Raw genomic sequence first — 18,706 nt, forward strand, 5'->3', positions numbered from 1 at the left:
ATGCAGCCTTATTGACAGCCACGTTACGGCAAATAGAACAATATGTGATTTATACATGCAGCTTAGTGCCACCAGCCTCTCCATTTGGTAGGATGGTTTGACAATGGCCCTGGCTGCTCCAATATATATTCACAAATACTGCAGCACACGCAGGGTCTCGTTATCGGGGAGAAATCAGCAGGACAGCCATAAAACAAATACGACTCACATAAGCACACTGCTGAGGAGGCTGTCTGCAATATATGCTCTGATTAATGTCTGGAATGGCAGCAGTGCAAGTTAATGCTTTCTGGAGTCTTGGATGACATGCTTGAAAAGATCTTTGGGAAAGTCGTGCCCACTTTTATGACTTGACTGCAAACTGAGCAACCCCCCCAAATGCTGACCTTGGATTTGACTGCAGGGTAAGTGCTGGAGGAGATTGCTAATTGGGGAAGTCCCGTGGATGCCAAGGGCAGCTCCTTGTCTTGCCACCAGCATCTCTGCATCTTTTGGAGTTAAATTCCTCCCTGTTTCACAGGAGGGAATGAAGCATTCAGTCCTTCTAATGCTCGCTGCTGTCTGCAAGGGATAAAACAGCCTTTGAAAAAGTTTGGAAGAACTTCTGCAAATAAACCTCACTATGACCAATGCACTTAAAATAGCTTCAATCCTGCAAGTATTACACAGTCTCAGGCCCCGACTCTCCCTCTGAGATACAACTGGACTATCACAAAGAAGATGTCCTATTAAAAGAAAAAAGAACATAAAAGCACTGAAATCATGTAGAAACAAACACAAAGAGGCTTCTGCCCAATGCGGTGAGAGAGAAAACAATTAAATTGCATGAAAAACCTGTTGCTACTGCTTCTGCATCTGGCCAACAAAGAGGGCTAGAGAGGCCCCACTCAGTAAATACCTACTCTTGTTGGATCAAAGGGGTAAGAATGGAAGCAAGTCCTCAGGCTTTATGGACCTGATCCAGTTGGTTTTTCTACTAATTTCTGTGGGCTTTGGCTGGTGTCCAGGCAGCAAAATCAACCAGGAGCAGGGCTAGCCTTGCCTGGCAAGTGAAAGCCCTGCCAGCACCACTGATTTTTTCTCTCTCTGCCCTAAAGCTGGGCTTTCTGCTCAACTTTGGAAAGCTCCATAGGCAGCAAAAGGCTTGTTGGAGCCCAGGAGAGTTTTAGCCAGACCCAGGAATGCACACAGCCGCACAAAGATGCCCAACATAGTCACTCCCAACAGCTTCCATCAGTCCCCATCCACATTCAGGCAGCCTGCTGTTTGGTGGCACGGTGGTTGTGATCTCCTCTGAGCACAGGCACCAGTCACAAAGCTCTGTATTGGCCAAGCAGCTCTGCCTGGCTCTGCTCCACTGAGGAAGGACTGAAAACAGAGCCTGCTCTGGGCTTGGTGGGAGGGGAGCCCTCAGCCTGAGAAGGGCTCAGGGGCCAGGGAGAGGAAAGCAGATCGTTTGCTCACCCTGTCGTGCTCTCACGAGGGCTGTCAGAAATGCAGGAGCTCTTGGAATAAAGTTTCTGGGGCAGTTCTTCCTGTTGCCTTGCTTCCAGTAATGACTTTGTGCTTGTTTACATTAGCAAGTTGTACTACCAGTATTTTATACAACCGTAGCTAAATCAGTACAACACCTGTATTGTACCCAGCATTGCCTTGGTGTGAAGGTGAGTATAGTATTTCTGAGTCCTGAAAAAGCAAGCCAGCAACATGCCAAATGGATACTTAGAGGAAATGGGAATGCTGTTGTTATTTTCTGACACTTTAAACTCGATAATGACCACAGACTTACTGTGAAATTGTAATTGGCTTCCTAAAAATAAGATGCTGTTAGATTGCAGACAATTATACCTAGCTTACAGCGCCCAAATAGGAATTAAGATCTTGGTTCTATTTGTAATCTTGTTTTTTTTCTCAATTTATTTATTAAAGGGGAGAGGATAAGATGAACTATTAGTTTCACAAAACTGCCAAGAAGCCTAATTCATACGAGTACAAAATTCTGCCTAACATTTCCAATGTACAAAGACAACAAAACTCCACAAGTTAGGCAATCCACAGAGTAACTTTGTGGAGATTGCCCTTGCATTTTGGGGAAGAAATTGCTCCAGTTTTGGTCGAGCCTGCGCAGGCTGTGACTGCAGGATGACACCCTCTTTAAAAGGATAGAGCTCCCCAGTCCTGTCTGCCATAGTGGACAAATAGATAAAGCCCTCAGCTTTACTGAATGGTGACAGATTTAACCCCAGGACCTTTAACTCTTTTGCTGGGCACCTCCACATTCTGAGCTGGAATTTTCCAATTTGAACCCTAGAGCTGACAGTATTACCAAATCCTGTTACTCTGAAGAGCTTTGTGACAACACAATCATTAATGCTCAAAGCCATCCAAATATCCTGCCATTCACTGTTAGTGGAGTTAAACAGTTGAGGTTTGTGGAAGAAAAGCGGTGTTGGTGATGCAGACCCCAGCTCCTGTGACAAAGAGCCTTAATGTATTAGAGACCCAAACCAAATTAGATTAAATCCAAATTAAACCTGATGTTTTAAGGTTCTAGTGCTACCATTGTAAAAAAAAAAAAAAAAGTAGGAACAAAATGGATCAATTAAAAAAAAAAAGTTGTTATTTTGCAGATATTGCAATCGAGGCAAGGCAACCTAGAGGAAGGAAAGGGAAAGGAGTTTCCCTGCTGTACTTGTTGGAGACTAAAGCACAGTCTGGAGACTTCAGCTGGCACCACGTACGGCGTTGGCAGGGGAGCTCTGAAGTGCACCCGGTGCTCCGCTACCCCTCCACTCTCCCTTACCCACCAGCACCCTCACATTCATCCCTCAAAAACGTCAACACCCCCCTCGACCCGGAGCCTCAATCCACAGCCCGCTGCCTCCCCTCCCGGCGCTGCTGCAGCCCCGAGGCTCTGGGACAAGGCAGAGCCGCGACATCCCGGCAGCTCCCAGCGGGGTCGGAGCGGCTCCGGCGGCCGCGGCTTCCCGGCGGCTTTCGGCCGCGTCCGCCGGCCCCGACCGGGGCGGGAGCCCCGGCGGGAACCCCGCTCCTCGCAGGGCGCTCACTTTTGATGCGATTGCAGCTAATTAAAATTTAAAATTCAAATCAACGATCGGAAAGGTCATCTTGAAAAATCCGTCGGCGTTTGGAATTTATCAGCTGGCGCGCAACTACAGACAAACCCGGTGTGTGTGTGTGTGTGTGTGTGTGCGTGTGTGTGTGTGTGTGCGTGTGCGTGTGCGTGTGTGTGTGTGTGTGTGTGTGTGTGTGTGTGCCGGGGGAGCAGCCGCGCCCCTCGCCCCAGCCCCGCGGCCGCTGCCCCGGCCGCGCTCCGCGGCACGTCGGGCTGCAGCGGCCGGGCGGGCGCGCCCTGTCCGCGGCGGCGCAGCGGAGTTGGGAGCGGGACGGCGGCGCTGCCAATGCAGCGGCCGCGAGGGGAGGGCGGCAGCAGCGGCAGCGGCGGCGGCAGCAGCGGGAGGAGGAGGAGGAGGAGGAGGAGGCGGAGGAGGCGGAGGCGGCGAAGGGGAGGGCGCAGCCGGCAGCGCGCACCGGCCGGCGGCGGCGGGGCTGGCCGGGGCGGCGGGGCCATTGTGTGCTCCAGACGGGGACACGGCCGCTCGTACCGCACCCAGCCCGCACCCGCGGCTCGCAGCAGCGAAAGTATCGCGAGAGCGGCCGGAGAACAACCTGCTCCGCCACAGCCCCGCGCCGCGCCCGCGGAGCGCCCGCGCCGCCGCCGCGCACATGCGGACGCCGAGCGCCGCCGCCGCCCGCCGGTGAGTACCGCGGGGAGAGCCGCGGAGCGGGGAAACGCGGCGGGGAACTCGCCGCCGCGCCACACCCCGGCGGGGGAAAGTCCTCCCCGCAAAGTTGGGGGAGCGCGGCTGTGAAAGGGGGAGATCCCGGGAGCGGCTCCGCGGTGCTTCCCCTTGCCGGCCCCACCGGCGCGGCGCGGAGCCGGGCACCGGCGAAGGTCACAGCGGCGGGCTGCGGGGAGCAACTTTGCGGCGGGAGGTGGGGTCCGGGCTGGGGGCTGGTGGTGGCGAGAGTGTCGGAGGTGGGGGGGCGGGCTCGGGGCAAGTTTGTGGGATTTAATCGCGGGCTATAAATGGGGCTGCTGGAACTTTAAAAGGCAGCAAGCTGTGGTTGGCTGGTAGCGAGATTTGGAGTAACATATGGCATTAAAAGGCGCACAGCTGGAGGTAGCATTTCCATCGCAGTGAAGTCAGAGCAGCTGACTCTCCAGCTTGCGGTGTAATTAGCAAACCGAGCACTCCTCCTTCCCTCCCTCCTCCTCCCTCCCGCCTGCCTCTCTCTCCCCCTCCCTCCCTCCCGCCGCGCCTCGGTCGCACTCGCACCGCGCTCCCTCCTGCCCGCCCGGCTCCGCGCCCGCGGCCGGCCCCGCCGCGCCCCGCGCAAGGTAAGCGCCTGGCCGCGGCACGCAGCCGGCTGCAGCCTCCGTCCTGCCCTCCCGCCGGCCTTCCGCCGCTTATTTCCCTCCTTGCCTTTTAATAACTTCAAGGAAAACTTTTTTTTTTCCTTCCCCCCCTTTATCCCCCCCGCCCTTTTGGCGTGCGGGGGCCGGGGCCTCTCGCCCCCCTCCCCGCAGAGCCGCCGCTCCCCCAGCGCCAGCCGCCGCTGTTTTGTTGTGATTCGGTGCATAACGACTGAGGATAAAGTTTAAATGTGCGTGTGAGTGTGTGCGTGCGTGTCGCGGGGAATATGCTTTATTAAAAGATGCCCCAAGTTAGCGTTGCTGGGAAGACAGCCTGCGAGTTGATGCTTTTTTTCTTTTCGGGGGTGTGTGCGCTTTCCTCTGCATAATTTTATTAAAGTGTTTAGTGGGAGAAACAAAGGTTGGAGGGGCTGCTGCTTTACTAGCTTTTGTTTACTTACAATCAAGTTTTTCCTGTTCGGAGCAGGTGCGAAAGGATGAGAAACATGTTGTGTTGGTGGTTTTTTTTTTTCCTCCCCCCGCCCCCCCCCTTTAATAAAACTATTACAGACAATTAACAGTAAATGTTATCTCCAAGGCTGTTTCTTTGGCTTGGGTTACCAAAAAGCCGATCTGTTTGTTACAGCTGCTAGGAGGCTTTAGTTTACAGTAGCATTCAAGTTTTTCCTGTTTTGAACAGGTTATGAAGGAAGAATGGAGTTTCCAGACCATAGCCGCCAGTTGCTGCAGTGTCTGAGTCAGCAGCGTCACCAGGGCTTCCTGTGTGACTGTACTGTTTTAGTTGGAGAAGCTCAATTCAGAGCTCACAGAGCCGTTCTTGCCTCTTGCAGTATGTACTTCCATCTTTTCTACAGGGACCAGTTAGACAAAAGGGATATTGTGCATCTGAACAGTGACATTGTCACAGCCCCTGCCTTCAGCCTGCTGCTTGAATTCATGTACGAGGGAAAGCTGGAATTCAACAGTCTCCCAGTGGAAGATGTGCTGGCTGCGGCGAGCTACCTTCACATGTATGACATTGTGAAAGTCTGCAAGGGCAAGTTGAAAGATAAAGAATTATGTTCGGAAGAGAAGATTAATGATGAGGCGGCTAGTTTGGAGAAAGCGGAGCATTTTCTAGACGCCGGAGTGCCCCTGGTCCACGAGTTTGACCCAGGAAACAAACAAAAATTCAGCGTTGCAGAATACGAGAGAGCAGCAGGCAAAGAAAAGGTCAGCAGTCACCCCGCCTGGTCCTCTGATCATATAAGTGTCAGCTCTGTGCCGACAGAGGCAGAACCGTGCGCCGCAGCAGCTGGAAAAACAAAGGCTAATGTCAATAGTTCCACAGGACCTTTGTCCCAAAGGTCTGTTAACCATCCCCTGGCTTCGAGTGATGTGGACTGCGCGCTGGATTTGTCTTTCAAGCCCGTGCCGGGGAGAGATTCCTTACACCCCTCCTATGTCTTTGGACAGCTGGCTTCCGACAGCCAGCAGCAGGGTACCGAGCCACTTGTTAAAGATGAACAAGACTTGCTGTCAGATCAGGAGGACGGCGAAGCCAGGAGTCCAGAGAGTCAGCATTTTGGGAATTCAGCCAAAAGCCTAGTGACAGGGTTAGGACACATGTTCGCGGGGAATGGCAGCTCTCATGCCCGAGAGGAGGATATAGATCAAGAGCGAGACGAGAGCGAGGACGACATGGATTCGTCGGACATCTCCTCGGGCGTCCTGGTGCCTCCTGGGCATATCTGCATTTGTCCCCTCTGTAGCAAGGTGTTCCCGAGCCCGCACATCCTTCAGCTGCACCTGAGCTCTCACTTCCGCGACAAGGACGGCTCCCGGACCCGCCTGTCCCCCGACGGGTCGGTCCCCACTTGCACCCTCTGCGGAAAGACTTTTTCCTGCATGTACACGCTAAAGAGGCACGAGAGGACTCACTCGGGGGAGAAGCCCTACACCTGCGGCCAGTGCGGGAAGAGCTTCCAGTATTCCCACAACCTCAGCCGCCACGCGGTCGTGCACACCCGGGAGAAACCCCACGGGTGCAAGTGGTGCGAGAGACGCTTCACGCAGTCCGGGGATCTGTACAGACATATCCGCAAATTTCATTGTGGCCTTGTAAAGTCCTTGGTTGTTTGAGATGTGTGACTTTCGTTTTGTTCGTTTGTTTTTAAATATCTACACCCCCCCCCCCCCCATCCCGTTTAAAACAAAACAGAACAAAAAAAAAAAAAAGGCAGCATCTGAATTCTAATTTTGGTTTTCCTCCTCCCTTTATTTTGTTTTGGTGATATTCACTTCAGGTATATGATCTTTAAAAGATGCAGCGGTATACACTCCAGAGGCCTTTTAATGCAATCCTTCCACTTCTCCATCTCTCCCCTTCCCCTGCCACCCACCCTCCCTTCCTAGCACAGTCCTTTAGGTCTTCTCTGGTGCACCCATGTTACATTATTAATGTGAAATGATCTTAAGTAATTCTGCAATGATTTAGCATCACTTTTCACACTGGAAGTACTTGCTTTGTGGTCAGGGTTTTGTTGGTTTGGGTTTCTTTTCCTTTTTTTTTTTTTAACCTTTTTTTTGGAAAAAATATTTTCAGCACATTCTGGAGAAAAATTTGGCTTCCATTAAGTTCCCCAAATGCTCTCTGTGTGTTGCAGAGAAACATCTGAAGAGATGAACTGTGATTTAAATACATTTTGGTGTAGAGAAATCTGTCCACACATTGCAGAGTGGGCAGATGTACTTTTATTTTATAGAGTTAGATGAGACATTGAATTGGCCCAAATTTTAAAGGGGTTGAAGATTCCTGGCTGCGTCTTTGGTACTGGTCATTTTTTATTCTCTTTATTCCATTAATACTGCTCTGCAGTTGGTCCTAAAATCTAAATGAGAAGTTTTTGCCTTGGGACTTGACTAAAATTTTCCCTTCCCACCCATCCTCCTCACTGGGCTGACCTGCTGAAAAGCTGCTTTTGAGCATAAAATGTGGATGGAAAAACACTTTCTGTCTGCAGGGTATTCACTCCTGAAATGTTGAAGGATGCACACTAGGACATACAAAAAATTGTATAATACATGAATATTTTCCTTCCCATATTGACATCCAGAGGCTGATCCCATCTCCCTTGGAGGGGATGGCAGCTGTAAAGTGGCCAAATACCCCTCCTGTTACCAGGTTTTTGGGGTTTTGTAGTTCAAGGTACTCATGCCTTGTGCATTAGGAGATGCCCTGCTGTCTTGCCTGAAAAATTTGCTGCCGTGCTAAAACCAGCAGCATGAAATTATATTTTATTTTATTTTTATGAAGTTGGCAATTCCCTCTGAGCCAAATTGTGTGCAATTGCTGGTGTTCCCAAGAGGCAGCAAGAAGATAAACTGCTGAAGGGAAAGAGTGGCCTAACTTTTTCCCCAAGTCCCACCTTTTCAGGGGAAGCTGTTGGGGGTTTTGATGTTTTGGGTTTTTTTGTTTGTTTGTAAACTGAGGCTGCCTGTAACTATAGCCAGTTTTACTCCAGATGATTCAGTTTCTTGCCTATTAGAGCATAATTTTGTCTGTGCATGTCGGTGGATATCACTTTGTTCCCTTCCAGTCAAATGACCCATTCAAGGTACATGTACACAGGACTGAAATATAATAATAATAATATCTGAGGGGTGTGAATGTCCTTCTGCTGCATTAGCATTGCTTCACCAGCTTTCTTGACACTCCTGGAGTTGTTTGGTGAAACTTAAGTGTGTGATTTAAAATGAATTTGAAGCACTGATTTAGATTATTTTTAAAAGTTGTGCTTAAAATACTGTATTGCATCTTATGAAGAAAAAAACCTCCCAATGCCTTTCCCCCTCTGGTCCAAAAACTGAGCACTACCTACATAAATAATATGGGATTGACTTTTTTTTTTAATTAAGTACTTCCTCTTTAAGGAAAATCAGGATATACTTGTTACAGCCTCTTATTATTCATCTCTTAAACTATGAATGTACATGTAATGTGAAATTTTGCTTTTATTTATAGTTTTGGGGTTTGTTTTCAGTTTAATTTCTCAACTGTAAAATATTTTTGCTGAACCTGTTACATATGAAAGTTGTGGGAGAGTACTGTATCTTGAACATAAGTGGCTTTGGTACTGTGGTCTTATTCTACTTAATCAGTTTTCTCTTTTTTTTCCCTTTTTTATTTTTGCTGTGATTGGAAATAGCACTGAACAAAATCTAGTAAAATTAAGTTATTTTTCTTTCTACTAAAATTAAGTTATTTTTTTTCTCCTGAAGATACTTGATATAGTATTTATTAGATTTTTGTTTTGTTTTGTTTTTGAAGTGGAATTATTACTGTTAATCTATTTCAAAACTAGTTAATTTACACTTTAAATTTTATAACAATGGGTTTTGCATGTTGAGCAACATGTGAAGAGTTTAATGTAGAGTCAGCATTACTGAAGCTGGTAATCTTAATTTTGCATTCTTGTGACACTTTTGTTTGCATTTCAGTCCTCAATTACTGTTTGTTTTTATTTTTTTTAGAAGATCATAAAATAGGATGTGCCATAAGAACATCATTAGCATATGGAGCAGGGAAAAGTTGAAACAAGTTTTTGTCTGATCTTAGTATAGAAATAATTCATTAAACTGATGCTATGAGCATGCTCTGTGCTGCAGTGAATATGGGGCAAAAGTTGTTTTTGTTTTGTTTTTTTTAAATAAGAAAAGAAAAGACTTTCTCATCCTTGACTACATCATGAACACACTGTTCTCATAGTCTGGTATTTGTGTTCCCCCTCCTCTTAGCTTGAATTTCTAAAGTAAAGAAATGTTTGCACTTATTTTTGTTCTTAAGGTGACTTTTTTTTGGCTATTTCTCTGTGTGTCTCTTATTTTTAAGTTGCAATAGCTCGGAGCATGTTTTCAAAATGGTTCATGGCTCTATGGAGAAGTACTAAAACATGGCACACTTAACGCTTGTCTCTTCATAAACTATTTCTCTGTGGGGCAGTTGCTGTCTCCATAGGGAACAGTCCTGCTCTGCATTTTAAACACTGGATTTGTCTTCTACTACAAACAAATACTGTGAAGTTAATGTAAAAAAAAAAATCATTGATATTTTTAATTGTTTTTAATCTTGGTGCAGTTCAGATTAAATATGTATATTTAAAGACACTAATTTTTTGTGGGAGAGTTTTATAGTATACAGTATGTAGAAAAGCTATTGGAATGGAATATATTTTATAAAAATGTTCTATCACTGTTTTATAGTGAACTATTTTTCCTTCAGTGTTAGTGTAATACTGTTAGTCTAGATACGACAATCGCAGGAAGAGTGATTCAGGCTACTGTTAGCGCTTAGTTTTGCGTGGAGTTCTGTTTGCAACTGTATTGGTATGTGCTGTACAATGTGACAATCGTGACTAGGATTGTTGTCTTTATAAATTTACATGAAATAAAACGTGCTAGAATTGTAAGCTTGAGCTTCCTCCCCCCTTTAGCAGAAAGGGGTGTGGTGTTTGCCATTTTTTATGATGTATTAATAATGATTACTTTAATTGCAAGTATTTTTATAATTTGCCACTTAAAAAAAATTTTATTACTATGTGCTCTAATATTTTCTTTGTTTTTCAGGGCCATCTGGAATTTTAGGCATGTAAGGAGCTGCCGTGTCTCAGTCAGAGCCTGACGGAACATTTCCTTAGTGACTGGGCTGGACCTAACCTAGCACCACTTCTGCATTTTGACCATTTTGGGGCTGTTTGAAGGGGCTCGGCGCTAGCTGGGGGAGCTGTGGGCCAGCCCTGTCCCCAGTGATGGTGGTGGTGGCCAGGTGACAAACCCGTGAGCACGGGGGTGACGTGGCGTGCGAGGACAGCCCGACACCCTCGGCTAACTGGCTAACTGGTGTGAGGGTGTTCTCCTAAATGCAGAGTCTCTCCCAGCCTTGGGGAGCTGAGCTCTGACCCACTCCTCTCAACACCCACCTCCATCCCTGGGCTGAGTTTAGCAGGAGCTGGCGCTGGGAGGAGGAAGGCACGAGCTGTCCCTGCTGCTCAGGGGAGGGCACTAAGCTGGTGGGGAGGTTTGCACCTGTACCATGAGCACTGTGTCTTTTTCTTAATTACCTGGAAGCAAAAGATCCTGGCAGAGTGGGACTGCCTCAAAGTGGTGCTGCTTAAAGGATGGGCAAGTTATAGTTAATGCTGGTGGGGAGGCACAGCTATCACTCCCCTCCTGCTACCACGTAGTGGTTTCTTTGCAATCGTCTCAAAATAGGTGGGTATTTCTTGCCTTCAAGCATGTGTCCCTTCCTTAGAGATCCTGTGCCTGCATCCCCATCTGTGGGGAGGGCTGAAAGCTGCTGAAGATACGTGGTGATCTGCTGCAATGTGGTGAAGTGTTAAAAACTATAAATACATATTTTTTTTTTAGGTTTTTTTTTTTTAATTTCTGCTGCTGAGAGTTAGGTGTCCCTGCAGCTCTCTGTTTCCAGTTTTTTTTGCTGTGGTGGATTCAAAGGTGTTTTTTTATTGCCCTTGCCTCCCCAAAAAAATTAAATAATTTGCCCAAATCCGAGTGTGGTGCTGGGGAAGGAGGAGGCAAAAGGCTTTTCTTTGAGAGAGAGGGTGCTCAGAAAGAAGCAAGCTTGAAGCTAAACCTGGGAGGTGGATGGCTTTGCAAACAGGCTATAAATAACCATGAGTAGATTGAGGAGAGCAGCCCACATCTCCTCTGGCATGGGCATGCTGTGCCCATTTTCTTTGTTGATAGCAATTGCTAATGTGAATTCTGGCACTCCAAATCCTGATGCCTGTTGTTCTGATAACATAATTAAATCTTAGGAATGTGAAATATAAAAAGCTTTGGGAAGAAACCAGGCCGCTAAGCGGATCCTGGGAAGGGGTGTGTGCAGGCTGTGTATGTACCAAATAGGCAATGGGCACGCTCTAGACAGGATTCCCTGCCTGCCAGCTCTTGGCCACGTTGGGACCTGTGACCTACAGGAAAGGGGGTGACCCCCAGGAGCATCTGCTGTCCTAATCCCATGCTGCAAGGGCTGTCATCTTCCAGGATTACAGCACATCATGGACTCCTTACGTTGGCAGGGGTCAGCTGTGCCCATGCCAGCAGCTGGGGTTTGTGCCACCCTTCCAGAGCCTGGTTCTCCTTGGAATGAGTGTTGGGAACTGGTTTTGTTTATTTTTAGCTTTTGTTTTGAAGTGCCTTCTGGAAGTGGTCTGGTAGGCACAGAGGTGGCTGTGGCTATCCGGGTGCATCTGGCCATGCGTCACCAAATGCTGCAGTGCAGCTGGAGACTGTGGAGAAATGGCTTTTTCCTGGATTAGGTGATGGGGTCTGGGTTTGGAGCAAGTGCCTCCAAAGCATAAGGAGAGTTCATGCTGACCCATAAGAGTGTCCCTGGTGCTGTTGGATTCATAGTGGGGAAGCACTGTGAGGATGGATCTCTTTTATTGCTTAAATTGGTTAAATTCTTGCATGATTTTAATGAGGGAGGTCCCCCATGTGAAGTAGTTGGGGCAGAGGAATCTTTGTGTTACTGCCCAGCTGGTTGGCAGTACTGTCACCTTCCAGTTTCTACTGTGCTCGAGGTCAGCTCGTGCCACCCTGAGCTTTGCTTGCCCACGAGTGTCTTTCTGCACCGTTGTGCTGAGCAAGGTGAACAGCAGAACATGAACAGCAGCTGTTTTCTGAGGGAATCAATGGCAGGTGTGACCCAGCAAAAACAGCCTATGTAGGACAAAGCTGGGCTCCAGTGAAATGGAGTCAAGCCTACGGTGCAGTTGGTGTGTGAAAACGCCTTGTCCTGGGAGGAGGAGGAGGAGGAATCATGAGCAGAGCTGCAACTGACTGCCTGGAGAGCACATTATCTCAAAGGACTTGGTGTGTTGTGCCAGGGAGACCCAGCTGGAAGTGCTGCAGGTTGTGCAGCCATGTCTCCTGACAATCAGTCCAAGGGATCCTAGGTTCTTACTTTTCAGAGGTGGGATTCCAAGTGCTTTCCAAGTAGGCACCCTCTGTGTATGTGCTGTAGCTCTCTTCTCTTCCTAACATGCTCTTTTCATCCCAATAAAAAAAAATAAATAAATTGCTGTTTAACGGGAGGAGATCAAGCAAACACATTGGTTATTGTTACCTGTTTCCTGTTTGTTGTTCTCTTTTGTACAGCTGCTCACTTCTGTGCACAGCTGGCTCCCCTGCCCTTTCAAAATTATCTGTTGCAGCAAACTGAAGCATTTGCCAACCTGGCTCTAAAAAACCCCTCAAACAACAAAAACCCAACAACTTCTCCTAAATCCTTCTTAATATTCTTCGACCTCCAACACATCAGCCTCCTCTGTACCCAACCCCAGCTAGAGGATCTTGGTTCAGGCATGGATGAAGGCTGATGCTCCCACCAGCAAAGCAACCTGGGCCAGGCAGTGCTGCCAGCATTTCCCAGTGGCAAAGAGTGGGCTCTGGCATCCCAGTGGGTTTTGAAGGGTTTTAAACAATATATGTTGAGATGTCAGGATATAATTTCTAGAAAATTGATGTTCTCAGTCTTAATAACGCAGGAATTTGGGAAAACAAAAGTTCAAATGCCGACCTTATCCACAGGTTACTTATCCCTGGGGATAACTCGGCCCACACACTAGGTACTCTGTGTTCTCCAACCTTCTTTATCTCTCTCTCTCTTCTGTGCTATCCAGGTGGTGTTACGAACCATCTGCTGCAGTGATTCAGCAGAATCCATTTAGCGCTTTCCCAGAGAGGCCGGCATCTGCCAGGCAAGGGGGAGGCCGTGGGGAAGCCCGGCACATCTGCCACCGTGTCTGCGAGCGGGGCCGGGGTCAGCCCCGGCCTCCCGGGGCCCGTGGGAGAGCCCCGCCAGCTTCAGCCTCCTCCACGGGGCTCGTCTGGCCCGCTGGTTAATTATCAAATGGCTGATTTGGCCTGGGGAGGGAAGAGGTTCCCTTGCACTTTGTGGTGTTCTGCGGTGTCTGGCAGGCGCTGGGCTTCCTGGCTGGCGCAAGATGGGAACGAGACGGTGCCATTTTCCTTCCCAAGGTCATGCTGAGAGTGCTGAAAAGCACCAGAGTATAAAGCTCTCCAAGGTGGGGGCAGTAAAGGGATGAATTCCCCTGCGGGGCCGTAAGGCAGCTCCGGTCCAGCAGGATTTTGCAGAACAAATGCTGTGTGGGACAGGAGCAGGGTAGACAGGGTGATGCTAGTTCTGCCTTGGGTATCACAAATTCCTTGGGGTAAGAATTTGCTTTGCCTTTTGCCTGCTCTTTGAGTGTGAAAATCACTGGATTTTTACTCTGGGATGGGGGGAAAGATGATCTTTCAGATAACATGAAGAATTTCATTAGCAGTGCTGACTTTCCAACCTATTGGTAAGAGTCAAGTAATGCTTGGCAGCGACTGCCAGCAAATACTGAGTCAGTATAAAAAGTAACTACCTGGCATCGTGTTTTCAGTGCCTGTATGCATTTGAGCCTCTGGTAGGAAACATAATAGATCTTGTGTTCAAAAATCCATCACATCTGTGCAATGGGTTGTGGCAATGAGTGCTGAAAGAGGACCAGGAACATTAAATTTCTCATGTACTGGAAGGTGTTTTTAGCTCATGGAGGACCAGTGACATTTGGAGGAGCAGAAGGTGCTCTCTTTCTCACTCTGTAAATTCAGCAAAAATATCTTCATTTTAGTAGACTAGGAGTAGTCACACTGACTGGGGTTTCAACCCTTTTGATGTCTAATCAGCTGTCAGAAGAAGCTGCTTTCCTTTTAATCATTTCCTCAGAGAAGTTTTTATAAATCTAACAGTTCTGTTTCTGAAAATGTTTTGTAAGCAAAACCTTTTGCTGTGTTGCTGTCGAAGGATATGCACTAAATCCTTGGCACAAGAGGGGAAAAGACCTTGTCTGGGATGTGGTCTGCCCTATTCCTGGTGAGGGGCAACTTGCCATTAGTTTTACCTGAGGAATATGTGTCTAACCTGCTTGTAGGAACCTCCTTGGGCAGTCTGTCATGATGCTCACCTCTCCCTTAGCTTAGAAAGCCTTTTTTCTCACCCTGATATTTAGTGCGGGTCATTGGCTCTGATGTGTCACCTTTTTAGGTGGATAAAGAGGCAGGCTCTACTGTCAGTGTGATACCTGAGATGTAAAAATGGTCTGTGTGGGGGACTGACCCAGTTTATAAACTATACCTGGATGCAGTCTTAGGCAAAGCAGCTGAACAGCAGAACGAGCTTATTCTGAAGCCCCCTGGGTGTTTTATTTCACAGCCAGGAAGATCTAGGAGGCTCCAGGGCATAATCTGATGTCTGTAGGTGGCCAGCAAGGGAAACAGGCTGTTGGGTTAATGCCTGCACAAGTGCCTTCAATAAAACATGCAAGATTGAGGCTGTGTTTGTTCTTTCAGGACACTCCTGGGGACTGACCCCTGCTTGGCCAGCAGTAGGCTGAGTTCTTCTGGGCCTTGTCTTAGGCTTTTGCTTAAGGTAGGATTTAGATCTCTTTTTAATGAACACAATTTAAATTTTTAGAGGTGTGGAAGGGAAACCCCAAGTGAGATTGTCTTCCCTTTCTTGTAGCCTTCAAACTGATCATCTGGCTCTGACTTCAGAAATAACCTCATTAGCCTCTTACTAATGAAAGTAATTTCTCTTGCATTAATTCAAAACAAGGGTATTCAGATAGAGCATGCTAGGAAAAGGGGGATAGGGACCAGGTTACACCAGGGGTTATTAACCTTGTGAGACCTATTGGGCTGGAGCTGGGCCAGTGTGGGACTGTGTAGCCTGTGGTGGTGTTGGCAAGTGGATGGGGTAGTGAATGTGAGGGTCCTTCCTGCCTTTGGTGTGATAAGATCTGAATGCTTCAGCTGGAAAGAGCATAGTGGAGAAACTCACTGCTGGAGGGAAAAGGATCTGGGGCTGCTGGGGGAGTGCAGAGAAACCTGTGCCTGTTCTGTGAGACCTGGTGCTGCAGGTGCCTGATCTCCTGCTCGGTCATCCCCTGGTCTGGGCAGCCCTTTGTCTCCTGGTGCTTCTCATGCACCTGGCAGAAAAACTTCCAGCTCCATGACTTTCAGGGAGTGTGAGAATTTTCCTTAAGTTCAAGTTTACCCAGGGGATGGAGTTTTGCTTTAGGTCTGGAGCAGGTCTGAGGGAGGGTGCTCTGTCGAGCCACTCAGCTGAAATCCAGTCTTAGTTTCATGCCATGAAAGTGGAGCACTGAATTCCATTCAGTTCCATGTATCCAGAGGTGGTACAGCCACAAGCACTTGGTAAGGTCTTGCCTGGACCTTTTTGAAGCTGGGAAAGAAAGGAGGTAAAGTCAGTGATGCCATTCAGTGCAATAAGCCTGGGATAGCAGCACTTTCCCAGCAGGGATCCCCTCCTGCAAGGGCAAGATTTGTCCAAAGAGAGAGAGAAGACAGCTGGGCTCTGCACCCACTGGATGAGGACAGTTTTGGGGAGGTCACAGTCTGAGGTTGCAGACTTGAGCACAAAAAGTGTCATAGTTTTCAGAGCAAAGAACAGGGCTCTGACCCTAAAATCATGGTGACACTGCTGCTGCTTCTTGTTGCTTGTGTAACAGGACTGAGGTGCTCTGGCTCCCAGCAGCCCCAAATTCCAGCAGGGCAGAAAAGCTGCAATACTTCCAAAGGCTGCATTTAATTTCTCACCATCAGCAGAATCAGAAATGCTTCTTTCCCCTAATATTAGGCTAAAAAGTCACCCGTGACTTCCAACAAAAAAGCCACCTGTTTTATTTGGCTCAGGTTTTTTAAACCTTCCTGCTTGTAAAACCAGAATTTAAAAGATCAGACAACACTTTGTTCTACAGTATTTTCAGACATCAAAAGATGACAAAACTTACTGAGCACTGCTCTGAAGTTAGGTATGAGCACAGTGCCTTCCTCGTGGTGTTCACTGTGCCTCCAGTAGCATTCTGGCAAGTTCTTGCAATGCTTTGTGTTCATCTTCAAATCATAAAATTCTGGCTTTTTGTTTCGTTTACTTCAAGCTCAAAAAAAAAAAAAATGCCAACTGCTTTTGGAATATGGAAACTTAGGAGATTTGTCTTGGAAATGATTTTTCAAAACATGCCTTTTTGTGTGTGTTTTTCTCTGTTTACTGGGTCTTCAGGGTCTGCAATGTGGCTGTGCACAGCTGATGGAGCACAGGGGAGTGTGGGGAGGTATCAGGAATGTAACTACAAAACCCGAATTTGTCCCCCAGGATGATTTCATGCACAGTCATGATATCTGGATGTCTTAATTCTCCTCTCAAGTTGACATATCTAACAGCCTTTTTGCTAAAATGTCAGTGCTGGGAGTTTCCCTGGGAGAGCCTGTCTCCACATCATGACCTGGCACAAACTCCCTTAGCTTTTACAACTGTGTGGTGTTAAAGGGTTCTGTGGAAGGAAAATAGATGTAGTGAGAGCTCTTATTGCATCGCTGACTTCTGGCACTGCAGCAAAAGCTGACTGATTCGGTTGGTTTCAAAAAATCGAAGTCTGATTTTTTTTTTTTCCCCTTTTAATTTTTTTTTTCTTTTAATCTGCTAAGTCAAGTATAAGATTGGCAACCTTTCCGTTAAAAGTCTGCAGGTTTGCCATCCCCGCGGATCGAATTGCAGAAAATAGGAAGTGCCTGGAGCGCTGGCTGCATCCTGCGAGGCTCAGCGGCGCGGTGGGGACAAACTCCGGCTCGGTGGTGCCGAACTGCGCCCAGGAGAGGCTGCGGGACGGGCTCGGGGGTGGCACAAGGTCCGAGCGGGCGCCGCGGGCACCTGCCAGCCTCTCCCTCTCCCTCGTGTACTTTGGAACCCCGAGGGAGGGAGACGCGGAATGAGTAAGTCGCTGGGAACAGATGTTGCACAGTAGCAGCGAAACAAATATTTTGTGTTTACACCGCTTGCGTTCAAGGGTAATGTTAACACCGATGTGTCTGTGTTAACTTGCCCTTTTCTCAGCGGAATCTCAGCAGACCGTCGGGATTGGTTACTAATAGAAGTCTGCTTGGAGCAGGGTGAGTGCTGGGCTCCTGAATATGTGTTTGGTTCCTAATTCTTCAAAGTATGTTGCTTATTCCCTTGCTGTGTGTCATTTCTTCCCCTGCCTGACCTGTTTGCTCTTCCCCTGCTGCCAGTGGCAGTTTGCTTTGCATAAGGAGGAAAAGCACTACCCAGAAGAACTCCAATTTTCTTTTCCCCCAGCTTTTATTTTTTTTTTTCCCTAATGGACTTTCTGAGTAAGAAGCAGATACCCTGGTGGGTTGTTTTTTTGGTTTTTTTTTTTTTTTTGTTTTTTTTTTTTTTTTGTTTTTTTTTTTGAAGAGACCTGCCTATTCCTCTTGAGGCTTTTTCATGTAGATATGATGGGCTTGGGGTGCACAGCTGCCCCACCATCCCCTTGTTCTCAGCTTGGAAGTCTGGGAAGTGCCTGGCTCCCCAGCCCTGGAGGATATTATCCCCGTGGCAGCATCTGGCTCTTGGCAGACTCTGTGGGCAGCCACACTGGCAGGGTTTAGAGTTCCCTTTTAGTTTTGTCGTGTGGTAATCTGTCAGCTGGCTCTTCGGGCTCCCTTGTTCTCTTGTGTGCCTTTTATTTTTGACAAACCTCTTAATTCAGAATTGGTCAATGAGAGTTCTGAGAATACTCCCTGGAATCTCTGTCCACAAGGCATTTCTTTTACTTTGCTGCAAAGAGGGGTCTTTTGGCAAATCTTTTTTTTATTATAACAATAGGGAGAGGGGAGAAAAGGCTGATCAAGTTCCTGGTAGCTCGTGGAATCTGTTAGTGTCAGTGGACAGGATAATTTGCTCAGCAGACTGATTTGTTTACTGTAACCCTAAAAGCATTGACTGCCTCCCCAGGAAGGAAGCACTGATGGTTTTATACAGAAAGAAAAGCCTTTAAACAAACTAAGAGTAAAAGACAAAATGTCAGTTCTGCTGCTGCTCTTGAAAATTAGTGGTTTTGGGGACAGTCCTCATCTGAAGTGAAATCCCACCTGTCCCTTGGATTGTGTCACTGTGTGCTGTTTAAAAACCGTCCCCCAAGGATATTACTATTATTTTCTCCATGTATGAATAAGGCACTTACAAGGCATAGCTGCTATATTACAATTTCCTAAGAGGTGCTGGCATCTGGAGAGATTACATTCCACTGGCCCTTGGGATGGAAAGAATGAGTTCAAGAACAAAGAATGAAACTCTCACTTCTGCACTCAGAAACCCAATATTCACCCAAG

At 47.5% G+C, this 18,706-nt stretch overlaps 1 protein-coding gene across 4 annotated transcripts; it reads left to right on the forward strand.

Annotated features, from left to right (window-relative positions):
* Positions 1-3,562: 3,562 nt before the first annotated feature.
* ZBTB42 (zinc finger and BTB domain containing 42) lies at positions 3,563-6,624 on the forward strand. Of its 4 annotated transcripts, none has more exons than XM_021528924.3 (2): positions 3,563-3,779; positions 5,139-6,624. In XM_021528924.3, exon 2 carries the CDS (start codon positions 5,153-5,155, stop codon positions 6,578-6,580), a length of 1,428 nt encoding a protein of 475 aa, XP_021384599.1. In that variant the 5' UTR covers positions 3,563-3,779; positions 5,139-5,152; the 3' UTR covers positions 6,581-6,624. The 4 variants fall into 4 exon arrangements, with proteins under 4 accessions (XP_021384599.1, XP_085436984.1, XP_021384600.1 ...); XM_085580858.1 differs by lacking the exon at positions 3,563-3,779 and adding an exon at positions 3,994-4,017; XM_021528925.4 differs by lacking the exon at positions 3,563-3,779 and adding an exon at positions 4,303-4,423.
* Positions 6,625-18,706: the final 12,082 nt, after the last annotated feature.

This window comes from Lonchura striata, chromosome 5 (genome assembly GCF_050655825.1).
Source record: "Lonchura striata isolate lonStrDom1 chromosome 5, ASM5065582v1, whole genome shotgun sequence".
NCBI lineage: Eukaryota > Metazoa > Chordata > Aves > Passeriformes > Estrildidae > Lonchura > Lonchura striata.

What these genes read in the sequence shown, in the direction of transcription:
- ZBTB42 (XM_021528924.3), top strand. Translation starts at nt 5,153, where the DNA reads ATGGAGTTTCCAGACCATAGCCGCCAGTTGCTGCAGTGTCTGAGTCAG.